Consider the following 15,892-nt stretch of genomic DNA (forward strand, 5'->3'; position numbering starts at 1 on the left):
GGCCCGGTGGCTAAGTAGCTTTAGGTAAGTTGTGTTCAGTTTGACCTTGTTTATGGGTAAAATGTTTTAATTTGCTTCTTTTTGTTGTAAATAAAAAACCCTTCTTTTTCTAAACTCACCCGTGACTCCTCGTGCTTCACCTGCTCGGTCCCTCGCATAGATCATCAGTAGAAGCAGAAAGAGTAGGCGAAGAGGTAAACTGGCTTTCACTCTCATGTACAGTCCTACGAAAAACCAACACCGTCCATCTGGTTTCTCCCAGGATGATGAAACAGACTTAAGTGCTTTCAAACAGTTGAACAAAGGTGTTGACACTGGGGATATCAGCGTGTGCTCATCAAGAAATCCACGTTCATGTGACATCAAGCATCATGACTGAATGATATTCATTAAGAAGCACATTGTGTACTGATTAATAATCTCCTCACACCTTCCATCTGCTGTCGCCTATACGCGCTTCCTCATCTACCCCTCAGTTTCTCTACATGTTTACCAAAGGGGCATGTAATTATTGTGATGTAATCGTTGTTTTTTTTTTACTCTTTTATATCTGTGTGTTTTGCAGTGATATAACATGTTCTCTGCCTGAGATTTTGTTTGGTTTCAGTGTATGAAGAGCAGTAACAAAAGGGAGAACACACACACAAACACACACACACGTTCATTTTGAGCTGTCTTTATCTCGAAATGCTGTCCTTCAGAGCATCCAAAGCTTTCAAGGACAAAGTGACCCTACCAACCTCTGCTGTGTGTGCCAGGGTGGGCGGGTGGCTGTGGGAGGGGAGACTACACAGCTGCTCGTCCTGCTTATTACAGGAGGAGGGATATGGCAGCAAGATAAGGCGTGCACGCACACACACACACACACACACACACACACAGAGAGAGACAGAAGCAAGCCAGGTTTTCAAGGCTACAGCTGCAAGAGGGAGTCCATCTCATTGATATGGATACGCTGCCTCCTACATGCCAACACTCCAATGTGTGGGTGCATTTGTGGTCCTCATCCACCAGGTGATGCTACAGGTGCGGGACACACGTTGCGATCTCTGCTCTGCTGTGGCCTGTTCAGCTGTGAACACAACAACATACAGCACATGAGGAGTCAGACCTCGGAACAAGCGCAGTGATATCGCTTATCAAAAAGACTGATAGCGACTGCAGAGCAGCACCGTTACAGTGGAGGCTGTTTGCCTCTGTCTTCACAGCCGGTGGTGTCCTCATGTCGTCTTAAAATAGGTTTTCGTGTGTAACAACATGTAAAAAAAATAATCATAATAAGTTGGAACACAGACAATGCCTTCATACAAGGTTTTATTGATGTCTGACTTAAGGTTTTAGACTGAAACAGTCTCTCAACAAGAGAAGATGACGATTCTTTGCAGCTCACGACCTGTGGTCCTCGACTGACCTTTCAGAATATAGCACACGCAGTGTTGACGACCTTTAAATTCTCTACGAGGAACCTAAATCTCCAGAAAAAACAGCAACGATGTACAGATTTCAACAAGTTACTTTATAGGTACTTCCAATATTTATCTTCGGAACAACTTTGAGTAATAAGAACCCTGTTGACCTTCCGGTTTGTTGCAGGTTAAAACTATCTAATCTAAAAAAAAAAAAAAAGATTGATTATGTTAAGATTGGTGAAGAAATCTATCACCTGGATCTATTGAAGTTTTTTTTCCACACATACATTACAGTACATACCGTAAGTACAAAGTGATATTTTTTTAGCTTTAAAAAGTATTGAAAGTATTACTCTCTTCTGAATTGTACTGCAATGGCTTTCAAACTTATGACAAATTGTTATTATTATGTCGGAAGGTGTGCTAATGTGCAGATGCTGCTCTCTTTACATGCAGATCTTCTCCAGACGGAACAAAAAGAAAAGACTCCAGATAGGAAAATAAAATTTAAAAAACCTCTCGACAATATGAAGAAGCAGTCTGTGTGTAAAGGCTCTGCTGCGTCCTCAAATCTATTTGAGTTCATGGACTTCTCATTTGATGTTTGCAACCGAACAATGCCCTCTAGTGGTCCAATTGCATAAAATGATACTAACTGAACGAGGAAACAATCCAAAATCTTTTTTTCAAGAATGAAATATTGAAAATACCTGAAGAGGACTGGACTAATAAATGTTCTACTATGAATTTCCACAAAAAATGATAAAAATAGACTGAGTGTGTCTTCTTCATTTGATATCAAGCCATCAACTGATGCAACCTTTTTTCAAATGTGCAAAATATAAACTGATTCGTTAGACGTGGATATAAATGATGCACTGAAAAAACTTCCCATGATTCTATTGTATTTTTCTGTTTGAACGACAAATTCACACCTGACTCTTCAAATAGAAATGAAATCAAAATCAAAATAATGTGATGCTTTATTTTTCCAGTTAATAACTCCATTGCCGTGGGATGTGTTGAATTATTAGTTGATAATTGATTCTTGAAAATGCTTGTGAATTTAACTCTTTGCTCTCATTTTAACTAATGTGTCAGTCCATCTCACAATTCGTGTCTCTCGCTTTGAAAAAAATCTGTTTCTCTGTCTTTCAGATTTCAAAGTGTCAGAACGTCCATATGAGCAAGCACATCCCTCCACTCCACTCATATTTTCACCAAACCATAGAAAACAATAACTATTGATCCCTTTTTTTAACATTTGTGGAACAGCAACGCGTCTTGTTGAACTTGGCGTTGATATTCCTCGAAAGAGCACAATATGTCAATATGACCACAAGGAGACACACAATGACCACAGCAAAAAGATGCAAAATAACAACAAAGAGACACAAAATGACAACAAAGATCCACAAAATTACTACAATCAGATATGAACTGACCACAAGAGACAAAATGGCCTCAATAGAATGACCACAGGCAGTACAACGATACATAAAATGACTTCATGCACATGCAAAGGCACCACAAGGACACACAAAATAACCACAGAGAGACACAAAGTGATATTCAAATGACTAAAACCAGTACAACGAGACGTAAGAAATGACATCAAAGAGGTAAAAACGGACCACAAAGAGAAACAAAGATGAACCAGATGACCACAAAGAGACATAAATGACTACAATGACATGCACAGGGGCCACGAAGAGCCACCCAAAGAGATACAAAGTTTGTACTTGTTTTGTTTTTCTTTAAGTCTATGAGTGGGGATGAATTCATAACTATCTGTCCATGCTTAATAGATAGAAAAAATAATTAAGACAAATGATATACATTTTGCATCAACACTGACACAAATTGCACCACCTACGTAGGAGGCCCTGATCTTCATTTTTTTCTATGCTCCCACGCCGCTGACAGTGACCCTGTGGCCGCAGTGAGCACATTATTCTCACGGGTCCATCGGTTCGTCCGCACGTCGATCAAATCGCCGCTTGACCGATTCCGAACCCCAACAGAAGGGTTTGTCAAGTCGCCTGACACGAGCCTGCTGATTGGCTGTTCCAAGGGGAGCCAATGAGACGCCGTCTATGATTGGCCGAGCGGACACTCTGCTCTTTTTTTCTTTTTTTCTTTTCTCCTCCTCTCGCGATTCTTTCCCGTGTGGGTTAATGGCTCCTCCTGCTACCGACTGAGACGGAGCTGGCACGGAGCGGCGATACGGGGGGAGCTGTAACACCGCGGAGAAGAAGAAGAAGAAGAAGAAGGAAAAAGGCGATTACACCCCAAATACCAGCGGGTTTTTCGATCGCGGTTCTTCGGGTGTATCCGGGAAAAAGGGCCGTCCGGGTGGTTTGCTCGGGTCGAGTGCTAAATTTAGGAGCGGGCGGGTCGAGGACAGCCAGTCTATTTTTCAACGACCAACTCCCCAGATGAACTCCGTCAGAGCCACCAACAGGAGACCCAGGCGAGTGTCGAGGCCGCGCCCGGTGCAGCCCGAACGGAACAACGGCGACAGAGGTGAGCTAGGCCCCGGTCCGCTAACGATTTAAGACGACGCGGTTGTCCGGGGGGTGGGGGTGGGGGGGAGCCGTGTCCGTGTAACCCTCGTCTGTACTTCGCCGGCCTGTTCGCTGCGGGCTCCGGCAGGAAAGACCGAGGCTTCTTGCTCTGTGGCTTAGGCCAGGCCGCGCTTTGTTTGGCTTGAGTGATCGGGGCTAGCGAGCGCCGCTAGCTAGCTCAGGTTAGGCGGAGGTTGGGGGTCGTCTCCGCCTCACGTAATGCGCATGTAGCCGCACGGTTAACAATTTTAACAGCTCGTACTCGGGTACCCGCGGCTGGAGGGGGGGCTCGACTCCCCTCCCCTTTGACCGCGGTGCCCCGTGCGTCCGCTCGGCCGCCGCATTCCCAGCTGTCACCGGCGACTCCCCGGGTGTAAATCTGCGGTGCCTCCGCACTGCCATTTTTTTTCGGGGTGTAACGTTAACAAAAACATTAGCGGCGACCGGGGGGGCGATGCTAGCGTCGCTAGCTAGCTAGCTAGCTAGCGTCGCTGCCCCGGCTACCCGGAGCTGCACACCAATCAGCTGTGTGTGGATGTTACGACGGCGGCTCGGGAGGTATTTTTTTTTTGTCCCCCACCCGGGTCCATTTTGTGTGCTCGGGGCTGTGAAGTCAGAAGCTGCCGCAGCGGAGCAGCTCGAGCCCACATCCCCTTCCTTGTTCGCTCGGTGCCTGCGCTAGCTCGATTTGTTTACACCGCGGATTCGCCAGCTACGCAGTTCACTTGGTAGCCATTAGCCGCGCGTCCCATCCACTTCATATGCACAGGGCCCCCTTTTTTTCCCTTTTTTTTTGACAGCTACCCCTAAAAGATGAGGCTGATGTCTAGCTGCCGCGAGACCCCCACAGACAAACGCACACTGGCCGGTATCAGCTGGGTATGCCTACACATGAAAGGCATGCAATGTGGCTGCAGGGGCTGCTGCATCTGCCACGATCAATCAGTAACCTTTGTCTGCCATAGCCAACTGTCTTGTTAGCCTGCGCAGTGTGCACACACAGCATGCGAGCTGAATGCCCACCATTGTGTCAGCAATGGTAAGGAGAAATAAGAGTGTCAGTGACTATTTGCTGCAATTACTGCAGAAATCCTAGCTGTTTAATTGGGCAAAGGAGAAGTGAGCTGGCTACTCGAAGACAGACTGATTCCTTCTTTTGTTTTATTTCACGGCGTGCTGCTTTGTGCATTTTTCTTAACCGAGTGGTTGATCGCATAGGAAACTGTGTTTTTTGCCTGTTGTGTCCAGATGAGGAGGCTCCCGCGGCAGCCGCAGCAGAGATGGCCATCGAGGAATCCGGCCCAGGAGCTCAGAACAGCCCCTACCAGCTTCGACGCAAGACCCTGCTCCCCAAGAGAACCGCTGCTGCCTCTGCCACCGCCGCCTCCGCCTGTCCCAGCAAGAGCCCGATGGACGTAAGGCCGGAACATTTGTGTGCACGTCCTCGTGTGCTTCTCTGCAGTTTGCATGTCTCCAGGCTCGTGTGTGTGTGTGTGTGAATGAAAGTGACCTGCTGATTGATTGTGTCCTTCTCTGAAGGAACAATGATTTTGTGACAGAGCAGTAAATTTCCCCAGTTTATTACTTAGTGCTTGGATCTTGGCGTGAAGTTAATATCTACTTGCCCTCTTCTACAGGGAGCTTCCACTTCGTCGACAGAGGCCTTTGGCCACCGAGCCAAGCGGGCACGAGTGTCCGGTAAGAGCCACGACCTGCCAGGTGTGTGTTAAATCTCTGCAGCTGGGCAAGGAGAGAGTTACTTTTTTTTTTTTTTACCCCTTTGAGCTGTTATTGATTTTTTTTTCTCTCTCTGTGTTCTGGTAAATCTTGTTATTTTGCAATCCATTAAATAACCTGACTCCATAGTTTTATGTGCTTGGAATGAAAGATTTTTTGTAATGCTTATGTTAGGATTGTGTTTGTGTGTGTGTGTCCTATTTGTGTGTTTTCAGCAGCCCCAGCAGAGCAATATCTGCAGCAGAAGCTTCCAGACGAGGTCGTTTTGAAGATCTTCTCCTACTTACTGGAGCAGGATCTCTGTCAGGCCGCTTGTGTCTGCAAGAGGTTCAGCCAGCTAGCCAATGACCCCATTCTATGGTCAGTGGTAGCAGCACTTTTCCGGTTGCGAATATCACTGTCATTAAAGGAAAAGGCAACTAAAAATCTGTCTCTGTGGTATCGAATATTGTAGGAAGCGTCTGTATATGGAGGTGTTTGAATACACGCGTCCCATGATGCACCCTGAGCCAGGCCGGTTCTACCAGGTCAGCCCCGAGGAGCACGAACACCCAAACCCATGGAAGGAGAGCTTCCAACAGTTGGTGAGTTGGTCTCCATGCTTTTTCTGATGTGTTGTCCTTTTTGCGAAAGTGCTCTCAGAGGCGCCTTTGACTCTCTGCATTGGCCTGGTTTATTTTATTCTCTCCTTATGTTATCTGTCTGTGCACTAAAAATAAACAACGCAGAGTTCTGGAAAGTTATATACGGCATTGCAATAACATCCATGCAAGTCACAAGAGTAATAACGTCTGACACGAGGGAAAGAGTCCCTTTGAAAGTAAAAACAACACTATCTGTATGACTTATACCAGTCTCGATATCAAGGACAATCACTTAAGAAAATGTGCCCAAGTAGGCAACAGAGAGAAGTTGAGTGAGTAATAAAACTTATGTGACAGGTTTATTCATACATGTTCACACAGTTGGGTTCCCAAAAAGGCCATGAAATTCACTATTTAAAATGTGCATTTTATTTTTCAAGCCAAATAGAATTGACTTAATTTGTGCCTTTACTCCTGTGATTGAGTTTAATATCTTGTTGTTGTTTTCTTCAAACACCAAAACACCACTATGTCAAGAGCATTTCCTTTGTAAAGCTTTTTTTCTGTGGGAACTTTTATGACGAGTAGCTTTCAAAACTCTTATGCTTCTATTTAAAACAAAAAAAACCTGCATTAACAGTATTTGCCAGAAGTCGCACAGTAAATTATTTCAGCTCGTCCATAGACGATTCAGATTATTATCTGTTCACGTGCTCATATTGTTCTTCTGAGGTTAAATCAACAATGGTTTTGTGTTAAATTCGTTATAGTGAAATTGATCTCACTGTTGGTGTCAATAAGAGTGAGAGCAAAACATTGATGCCTTCACACAAATTGTCAATCTTATTCTCAATCCTTAAGATTCGACACTTGTCTAGTTTGTTACTTCTGCTACTTGAAGTTATGAGTTCTATTAAATTAAAAGAGGGTTTTAAAGTGTTATGTTGCAATAGATGTGTATTGCAAATCACTCTATGGTCCTGTACCTACATTGTTCTGTAGTGTTTGGTTGTGGGTTACATATATTTATATCACCATAGGACACCCGGACTTTTCCCTGTAAACAATTTGAAAATCTTTCCTCTTGGTGCCTTTGAATATAGATTAATGTAGGAAAAACGTTTTTTTCTACAGTGGCACATTCTCTTTGTTCTGTATTTTCTATTTAAAATCATTTCCTTAGCACAAAAATTCTCAATCAAACAGACAATTTAATGCTCCGGCTGTGTGAGCACACTGCTGATGTTTGAGACGACCTGCAGCGTTGTATATTGACCTTGGTATTTTCTGTGTTGCAGTACAAAGGTGCCCACGTAAAACCAGGTTTCGCTGAGCATTTCTACAGTAACCCGGGCAGATACAAAGGCAGAGAGAACATGCTGGTAAGTTAAAACCTCTCCGACCCGTGCTGATATTTTCACCAAAAGCACAGCTAATGCAAACACTTGCTCGCTCTTTCAAAGTTCAACTTGCCTCTTGATAAATTGTTGGTAGGTGTATATATTCTGCCTGAAAGAGTTTTTACCTTTCACCTGCAGTACTATGACACCATTGAGGATGCACTGGGTGGGGTCCAAGAGGCCCACTTTGACGGCCTAATCTTTGTTCACTCTGGCATCTACACAGATGAGTGGATTTACATAGAGTCCCCCATCACCATGATCGGTGCAGGTAAGCAAGGAAAATGAGACATTGCCCTAGATGCTTGTGCCTCATGCAATCAACATTTCTCAAGATGTAGAATACACTCTCTGCTGTGTTTATGTCCATATATATGTTAAGGAGTTTTTTTTTCTGCTTTCCTCTCAGCTCCTGGTAAAGTAGCCGACAAGGTGGTGATAGAGAATACCAGAGATTCGACGTTTGTCTTCATGGAGGGCTCGGAGGATGCCTATGTGGGATACATGACCATAAAGGTAAACATAGACCTCACCTTTCCCCTTGAGTTTACCTGTTTCCAGTCTGTATTGTGAAATTAGTCCCACCACTGGGTTTAGCTGTTAATCTATACAGGTAAAGTGAGGAAAGTCCAGCATAGTCTCAAATGTACATTGTTTATATCTCGTTGAGGATAAAATGATTATTATTTCACTAATGGGGACTCTCAGGTTTTTGTGTGGCCTGAAGAGAACATGAAGCAGCTGCAGCGAGTTGTGTTCACCCTACAAAATATACGTATAATGATCTGCAGTTTAATCATTGATTTATTTTTATTTTCTAACTAGTGGGGTATAAATTTAGCATGTGCCATATTTGAAAGCTCAGGCAATGGAGAGGTGGATGTAATGAGACTAAAAGATCTAATTAGATTGGAAAACGATGTAAGACGATGCCTGTGACAGAGTACACATTACAAGATGAGAGTTTGAAAGTTGTCTTTAACAGTCACAGTGAATTGCGTCGTTTTATGCCTTTATGATGGATGGCATTTTCCGATTTCATATACTGTGATCGGCTGCAATTGCACTCGTAATAATGTCTCCAGTAGGAAGGGTCCAGTGTGCATGTGGTGGGCGGACAGAAGCTGGTTGGTTGTGAGTAAACTCAGCCTCTGTCTGACCTCTGCCGCTCTTCTCTTCGCAGTTTAATCCTGATGATAAGTCTGCGCAGCACCATAACGCCCACCACTGTCTGGAGATCACAGTCAACTGCAGCCCGAACATCGACCACTGCATCATCCGCTCCACATGCACAGGTAACAAACACAAGCTTAAAAAAATGACTGTAGATTTGATTTGGCTTCCTGTTGGCAAGTGCAACATTAGCAAAGAAACACATCCTTTACATGATGAACAGTGTGGAGCCATGGTTTCCTGTACACTGAAGCACACAGTGTCATGAATATTGGCTTATCACTAAATGGTCATTGTGTTACTTACTAGGATGAAAGACTAAATTCTTCATTTGAGTCTTGGACTGGAAACTAAGAAGCCTCGGAGCAGAAGTAGTTTTTCTTTGACTTACTTTTATAATGACTGTTATGTTCTGGAAAGGGGGGCATTTTTGAAAATCATGACTAATATTGCGCGGTGTCACCTCGTGTCATTGAATCAATCATAAAATCATGAAATGTCACTGACATTTAACCGTTTGGCAACAGGAAATTGTTTATCCTTGGAGCAATTATTAGTCTCCTTTAAAGATATAATAACCATTGGATTTTTTTGTTAACGAGTATAGTGTTGAACCATCAGTATTGCTGTTACTGAGATACCAGTATTACTTTTGTGTTGCCCAGCGATGCTAGTAGTAGTTGTTGTTGTTGTTGTTGTTGTTGTTGTTGTTGTTTGTAGCATAGATTCCTGACCACTGATAGTTACCCCACGTGTGTGAGCATGTGGGCAATATTATATATACTGGAAATGGAAGTGGTGACTAGATTTCGGATGGTAGCCAAAATGATTTTTATATAAACACCGCATCCGCATTACCGAAAACAACAGGGACTTTTTTTTACGAGAATGAACAAGCGCCTTCTCAATATCGGCAGAGCGTTTCCTTTGGTCTTTAACATTAGATTTTAATTGATAACAGCCTCACTTTTGTGGTGCACTTGAAGGTGTGTGTATGTGTGTAGTCAGGTTACCTTTTGACATTCGGATTAATTTAAAAAAATTGCCAAATTGGTGGTTTGCTTCAACACCAAAGCTTTCAGCTTGTAGGACGTCTCCTCTCATCAGGTGAAAAAAACTCTGCTCCTCTGTGATGTGACTCAGCAGATACTTTCTCTTAATAATTGTAGCACCTGACCTAAGTATAGCATGCTATTTCTACATTTTTTATAAATTGATGCATGTGGGCGCTGCCGCTGATTCACAAAATGAATCAAATGGGTTTAATGTCTATGAAAAATGAAACGGACGGTCTGGCTTGTGAGTTCTGTAAGTCGGTGTGCGTCTGAACACCGGTGACACTACCGCAGTTATCCTAGTTCATATCATTGTGAGTTTAATATCTTTTGGGATCACTTTTTGACTGTTAATCAATTGATAGATTATAAGATCCTTTTTTTGAAGCCCTGTTTCATTGTGACCCTTCTGTTTTCCTCTGTGTGTAGTGGGTTCAGCTGTCTGCGTGAGTGGCCAGGGGGCCTGTCCAACCATCAAACACTGCAACATCAGCGACTGTGAGAACGTAGGCCTGTACATTACGGACCATGCACAGGTAAAGGCGACTTCTCCCTCTCATGGTTTGCCACGGATGCACAAATTATTATTCATACGAGCTTTGCTTCTAACTTTTAATATTTCATATTTATTTTTGTTCCAGGGGATTTATGAAGACAACGAAATCAGCAACAATGCGCTAGCGGGAATTTGGGTGAAGAACCACGGCAATCCCATCATTAGACGTAACCACATCCACCACGGACGAGATGTTGGCGTGTTCACCTTTGACCACGGCATGGTAATTACACATCGACTATAGGTTTTAACCTGACAACGCATCATCGTCCAGTTTTATCTAATTTTCCTTCCTTTTCTGCGTTGTCAGGGTTACTTTGAGAACTGCAACATCCACAGAAACCGTATCGCAGGCTTTGAGGTGAAGGCATATGCCAACCCCACTGTGGTGCGCTGTGAGATCCATCATGGCCAAACAGGAGGCATCTATGTCCACGAGAAGGGACGGGGACAGTTTATAGAGAACAAAATCTACGCTAATAACTTTGCCGGTGTGTGGATCACGTCCAACAGCGATCCAACGATACGGTGAGAACACACACTTGGGGACAACCTTTCTAGTAAACCTAGAGGGATTTTTGCCATTGATTTAAAATATATCAAATGGTACCTGAGCAATAAGAAATTGTACCTTCTTCATTCTGTATCCATCTGCTGACTCTTTATTTCCTTTTTGTATTCAGGGGAAATGCTATATTCAATGGTAACCAAGGAGGCGTGTACATATTTGGCGATGGGCGGGGTTTGATAGAAAGCAACGATATCTACGGTAACGCCTTGGCGGGAATCCAGATCCGAACTAACAGCTGCCCCATCGTACGGCACAACAAGATCCACGACGGACAGCACGGGGGCATCTACGTGGTAAACGCACTCATCTCGGCGTTGGCATAGCGACACGCACGCACCCACCCTTTCTTTTTCAATACAAGAATAAGATTTGTTTGTTTTTTGGGTATTTTTTAAATCAAATCAAAACTTTGCGTTTCAGCACGAGAAAGGCCAGGGGGTGATCGAGGAGAATGAGGTTTACAGCAACACACTGGCCGGAGTCTGGGTGACCACAGGCAGCACTCCTGTCCTCCGCAAGAACCGCATCCACAGTGGCAAACAGGTCAAATACACATTTAATCTATTCAGACATGCAAGTTCTAAAAAATAGTTCCAATCACAGCTATCTGCATGACTTTAATTTTGTATTGATGTTTTAAAAAGCTTCTGATTTAGAAATGCCTTAAATATTTTCTCTCGCCAATTGGATATTAGTTAGTCGGTTTCTTATTAAACTGTGGGCTGTCGAGAGACGATATGTACGCCTAAAGTAGTTGTTTTTACGGATTGATTATTGCGTCTACTAAATGTAATTTATAGTATCTTGTAGCTGCAGATGAAAGGACGTTTACAGACTTGCAGAAGATATTAACTGCAGAACTGCAAAGAACTTACAAGTTCTCAAATACACAGAAAATGTTGGGCTACAACATCTGGATTTGAATTCATAGAGCAGTTTTTCTTTTTTGCTAAAGAGGTGTTGAATCTTCTCCTTTTCAGGTCGGTGTGTATTTCTATGACAATGGACATGGTGTGTTGGAAGACAATGATATCTACAATCACATGTACTCTGGTGTACAAATACGGTAAGCATACAATATATGAGGATGTGTAAAAGCTTTACGACATAAATGTATTTTTTCTAGATTTCTTTTTCTTCTCTGTTGTGAGTGATTCTAATAATTTTTGTTGATTCTCGAAACAGGACGGGGAGCAATCCGAAGATCCGGCGCAACAAGATATGGGGCGGCCAGAATGGGGGGATTTTAGTCTACAACTCAGGTCTGTATCTTACCACTTACACTCTGTCTCATCTTCACCACATGTACCACTTCAGTGTCTCATGCTTGTCGTTTACTGCAACAGGTCTGGGCTTCATTGAGGACAACGAGATCTTCGACAACGCCATGGCCGGGGTGTGGATCAAGACGGACAGCAACCCCACACTGAGGAGAAATAAGATTCACGACGGCCGAGACGGAGGCATCTGCATTTTCAACGGAGGCAGAGGTACTTGCAGCGCATTATTTAGAAAACGGCACGTAGCTTCTGAAACGTTCTTCCTGTTTGGTAGATATGTTTGAATTTTAGCATTTAGATTGACAGACTAGAAGTAAGGCATCTTTCTAACATTTTAGTTTTTTGTAATCTTTTTCTCCCCTAGGTTTGCTTGAAGAGAACGACATCTTCAGGAACGCTCAGGCCGGTGTGCTGATCAGCACCAACAGCCACCCAATTCTCCGCAAGAACCGCATTTTTGACGGCTTTGCTGCTGGTTAGTGCTTTGTTTTTTTTTTGTTCAGCTGCAAATAACATCCCCCTTTTTATAATCCCCATTTGTTGCTGATGGCAGATTGTTTTTCTTCTTCCCTCCCCAGGTATTGAAATTACCAACCACGCAACAGCCACGCTGGAGGGAAACCAGATCTTCAACAATCGCTTTGGAGGCTTGTTTCTCGCCTCCGGAGTCAACGTCACCATGAAAGGTACGTAGTAAAATTTGGCCCACTCTGGTCATTACAGCTTTGCCCATCTTCTCTCTAACCAACCTTTTATGTCTTGCTCCTCTCCCGTCCAGATAATAAGATCCTGAACAACCAGGATGCCATCGAGAAGGCTGTGAGCAGAGGACAGTGTCTCTACAAGATCTCCAGCTACACCAGTTACCCCATGCACGATTTCTACAGGTAACGGCAACAGAGGAAAACGAACCGATTAATCCGCATCTGTTCTAATAAATTACAGTTATTTTTAAACAAAAATGTCAAAATATGACTTAGTTCCATCTTCCAGGTGCGAGAACTTTTATTTTTTGGTAGCTTTAAGAAGTCACCTTGCGATTAAAATGTAAATTTTTCAAACCGTTAGTTAAACAAAGTATTGGTCAAGAAAATAAGCAACAAATCAGTTGATAGTGAAAATAGTCTTTGTCTTAGCCCTACCTTTGAGAAATGTTGAATGTACATCTGTTAGATTAGTAATGGTAACAAAATGTGCAAGAAAGGACCTTTTCCTCTTTGTGGTGTGTAAATGAAACGTTTTGTGTCTGCAGATGTCACACCTGTAACACAACGGATAGGAACGCCATCTGTGTTAACTGCATCAAAAAATGCCACCAAGGGCATGATGTAGAATTTATACGGCACGACCGGTAAGAGACTTTCCCCCCCTGTCTTTCCATGTCTTTTCTGACGATTAATAAAGAATTGAAAGTTTTAAAATAACGAACACTTTGGCTTCACCATTTTATATACTTGTTTTGACATCAGTTTTTCACCTATTTTAAGTGACTCTGGATTTTAATCCTTGTCGTCTGTGTCGTCCTTCCAGATTTTTTTGCGACTGCGGCGCAGGGACACTGTCCAACCCGTGCACGCTGGCCGGAGAGCCCACACACGACACGGACACTTTGTATGATTCGGCGCCACCCATCGAGTCCAACACGCTGCAACATAACTGAACGCATCCGGGTCGAGTTACACTCTCTCCTCACATAAGCATACAAAACACATTACATTGCACACAGCCATACACACACACTTAGCCACACACTTAGCCACACACACACACACACACACACACGGTCACACGGTCACACACACACACACACACACGGTCACACATACACACATCAACTCGCAGCCATAAGTACCCAGAGAGACTCTCATGATTGTGGCGCTCTCGGACGGGATCGAGGTGAATGAGGCTGCAGAGGAAGCAGCTTCCTGCCCGCTGCAGCAGAAGCAGGCTCCACTAGGGGGAGCAGTGGAGCTGAGGGTAGACTGACAGAACGGCCACAAGAGATTCCTCACTTGAGTATTTCTTATTGCAGTGTGTAGGCAGAGAGGAGAAGGGCTGTGCAGAGGGGCTGTCGATGGTGGCCTGTGCCCCTTCGACAGCACATGAAGATCCCACCCTCATCATCCCCCTCCCAAGCCCCTGCGTGCTGCCCCCGCCGTTAAATCCTCGGCTCCCAGCTCCCTTCTCCTCCACAAGAACTGCTGTCAAAGAGACTTCCTGCTTCCTCGCAGCTGCCATCCCCATTGGCTGCCCAGGTGGTTGTAACAAGGCAACGGATGGGAGGATGTCGCTCTGTTGTGTGGTTAAAGAAAGATTGTGTGTGTGTGTGTGTGATGGAGCACTTGGGCTTTTTTAAGAAAAAAAAAATGTTCTGATCAATGGATTTTATTTCAATGCTTTCTCATGTAGTTTTGTATTTTCAAGCAAAAAGCTGACTGTATTTGAATGTCTTTTATTTTATTATATAATATTATAATTATTATTATTTTTTTCTTTGGTTAGCGTCCCCCCGTCCCCCGTCCCCCGTCCCGCCCCGACACCCAGGCAAACTGCAGAAACTCTTTAACGTCCCAGTGGTGAAAGTTCTTTCTGTGAAAGAGAATCTCGTTTAAACACTAAATACCCTCTCCGGTATATTGGCTCAAATGGCAGGTGGAGGGACTCCACAGTTGTACAAAGGTGTGTATGCGCGTGTGTAAATGTGCGTGTTGTGTACAGTGAAAGTGTGTGTATATGTGTGTATAAGTTGATGCAGTCTGTTTCGTGGAGAGGGTTCCAGTAGGAGGCAAAAGAGCTCCTATTAACTGGAAGTGAAGTGTTAATCTGCAGGCCCCAATGCGCCCCCTGCCCCCTCCCTCCCCCGTGTATCGTGGTGACTGTGGCTCCTCATGCAGCCTGAATCGTATGCATGTACCATAACATCTAGACTTAATATATTGTGAAGTATTCAATAACCATTATGTAGATGCTAGTTGGAATTCAAAAAGGGGTATACTTTCTTAGAAAGACAAAAAAAAGAAAACAGGAAACTGGCCATTTCTAAGAAAATAAAACTTTATTAGATCAGAGGTGTCTTTGTCTTGTAAATTCACTTGCCATGATGAAATCCACATCCTGCAGAATTATAATAAAAAAAATAAAGGTCTGGGCCTGGTAAAGAAAATGTTGCTTAAGTTCCCCACAGATGAAAATGATATCCTCAAAAACCTTTTTCACTTGACCATGATGTGAGTTTGTCAGGTCTTCGCGAGTGAAGAAACCTGATTAAAATGTACAGATTATTTCTCTTTTTTTCTTTTCGAAGAATTGACTTGTGTTATTTGTCCATAACAGCCAGTGATTTCACGGGTCTGTATTTCTTTTACAGTGTCAGTTTTGAATGACCTTTCGCCCAATTTGAGATTTGTTTTTTGACGTTTAAAGGTGAAATTACTGAGCGATCTGAAACTTCTATCCTACATAGACGAGTAACTGGTGATGGTAACAGAAACACTTAACCTGAAACCAGTTTTAAGGGCCTGTCCCATTTCCCCCCCTCCATTTTGCATGTTCCCATGTAG

The 15,892-nt window shown here is 43.5% G+C and overlaps 1 protein-coding gene across 4 annotated transcripts; it reads left to right on the plus strand.

Moving 5' to 3' along the window:
* Positions 1-3,610: 3,610 nt before the first annotated feature.
* On the plus strand, positions 3,611-15,400 carry fbxo11b (F-box protein 11b). Of its 4 annotated transcripts, none has more exons than XM_035611913.2 (22): positions 3,611-3,935; positions 5,225-5,391; positions 5,614-5,695; positions 5,932-6,073; positions 6,168-6,297; positions 7,596-7,679; positions 7,836-7,968; positions 8,107-8,213; positions 8,881-8,992; positions 10,355-10,461; positions 10,567-10,704; positions 10,792-11,009; positions 11,165-11,345; positions 11,473-11,595; positions 12,033-12,118; positions 12,238-12,314; positions 12,399-12,542; positions 12,697-12,807; positions 12,911-13,018; positions 13,111-13,219; positions 13,585-13,683; positions 13,863-15,400. In XM_035611913.2, exons 1-22 carry the CDS (start codon positions 3,848-3,850, stop codon positions 13,990-13,992), a joined length of 2,676 nt encoding a protein of 891 aa, XP_035467806.1. In that variant the 5' UTR covers positions 3,611-3,847; the 3' UTR covers positions 13,993-15,400. The 4 variants fall into 4 exon arrangements, with proteins under 4 accessions (XP_035467806.1, XP_035467807.1, XP_035467808.1 ...); XM_035611914.2 differs by having other exon boundaries at positions 5,614-5,674; positions 5,929-6,073; XM_035611915.2 differs by having other exon boundaries at positions 5,614-5,674.
* Positions 15,401-15,892: the final 492 nt, after the last annotated feature.

Source organism: Scophthalmus maximus, chromosome 16 (assembly GCF_022379125.1).
Source record: "Scophthalmus maximus strain ysfricsl-2021 chromosome 16, ASM2237912v1, whole genome shotgun sequence".
In the NCBI taxonomy this organism is placed as follows: Eukaryota; Metazoa; Chordata; class Actinopteri; order Pleuronectiformes; family Scophthalmidae; genus Scophthalmus; species Scophthalmus maximus.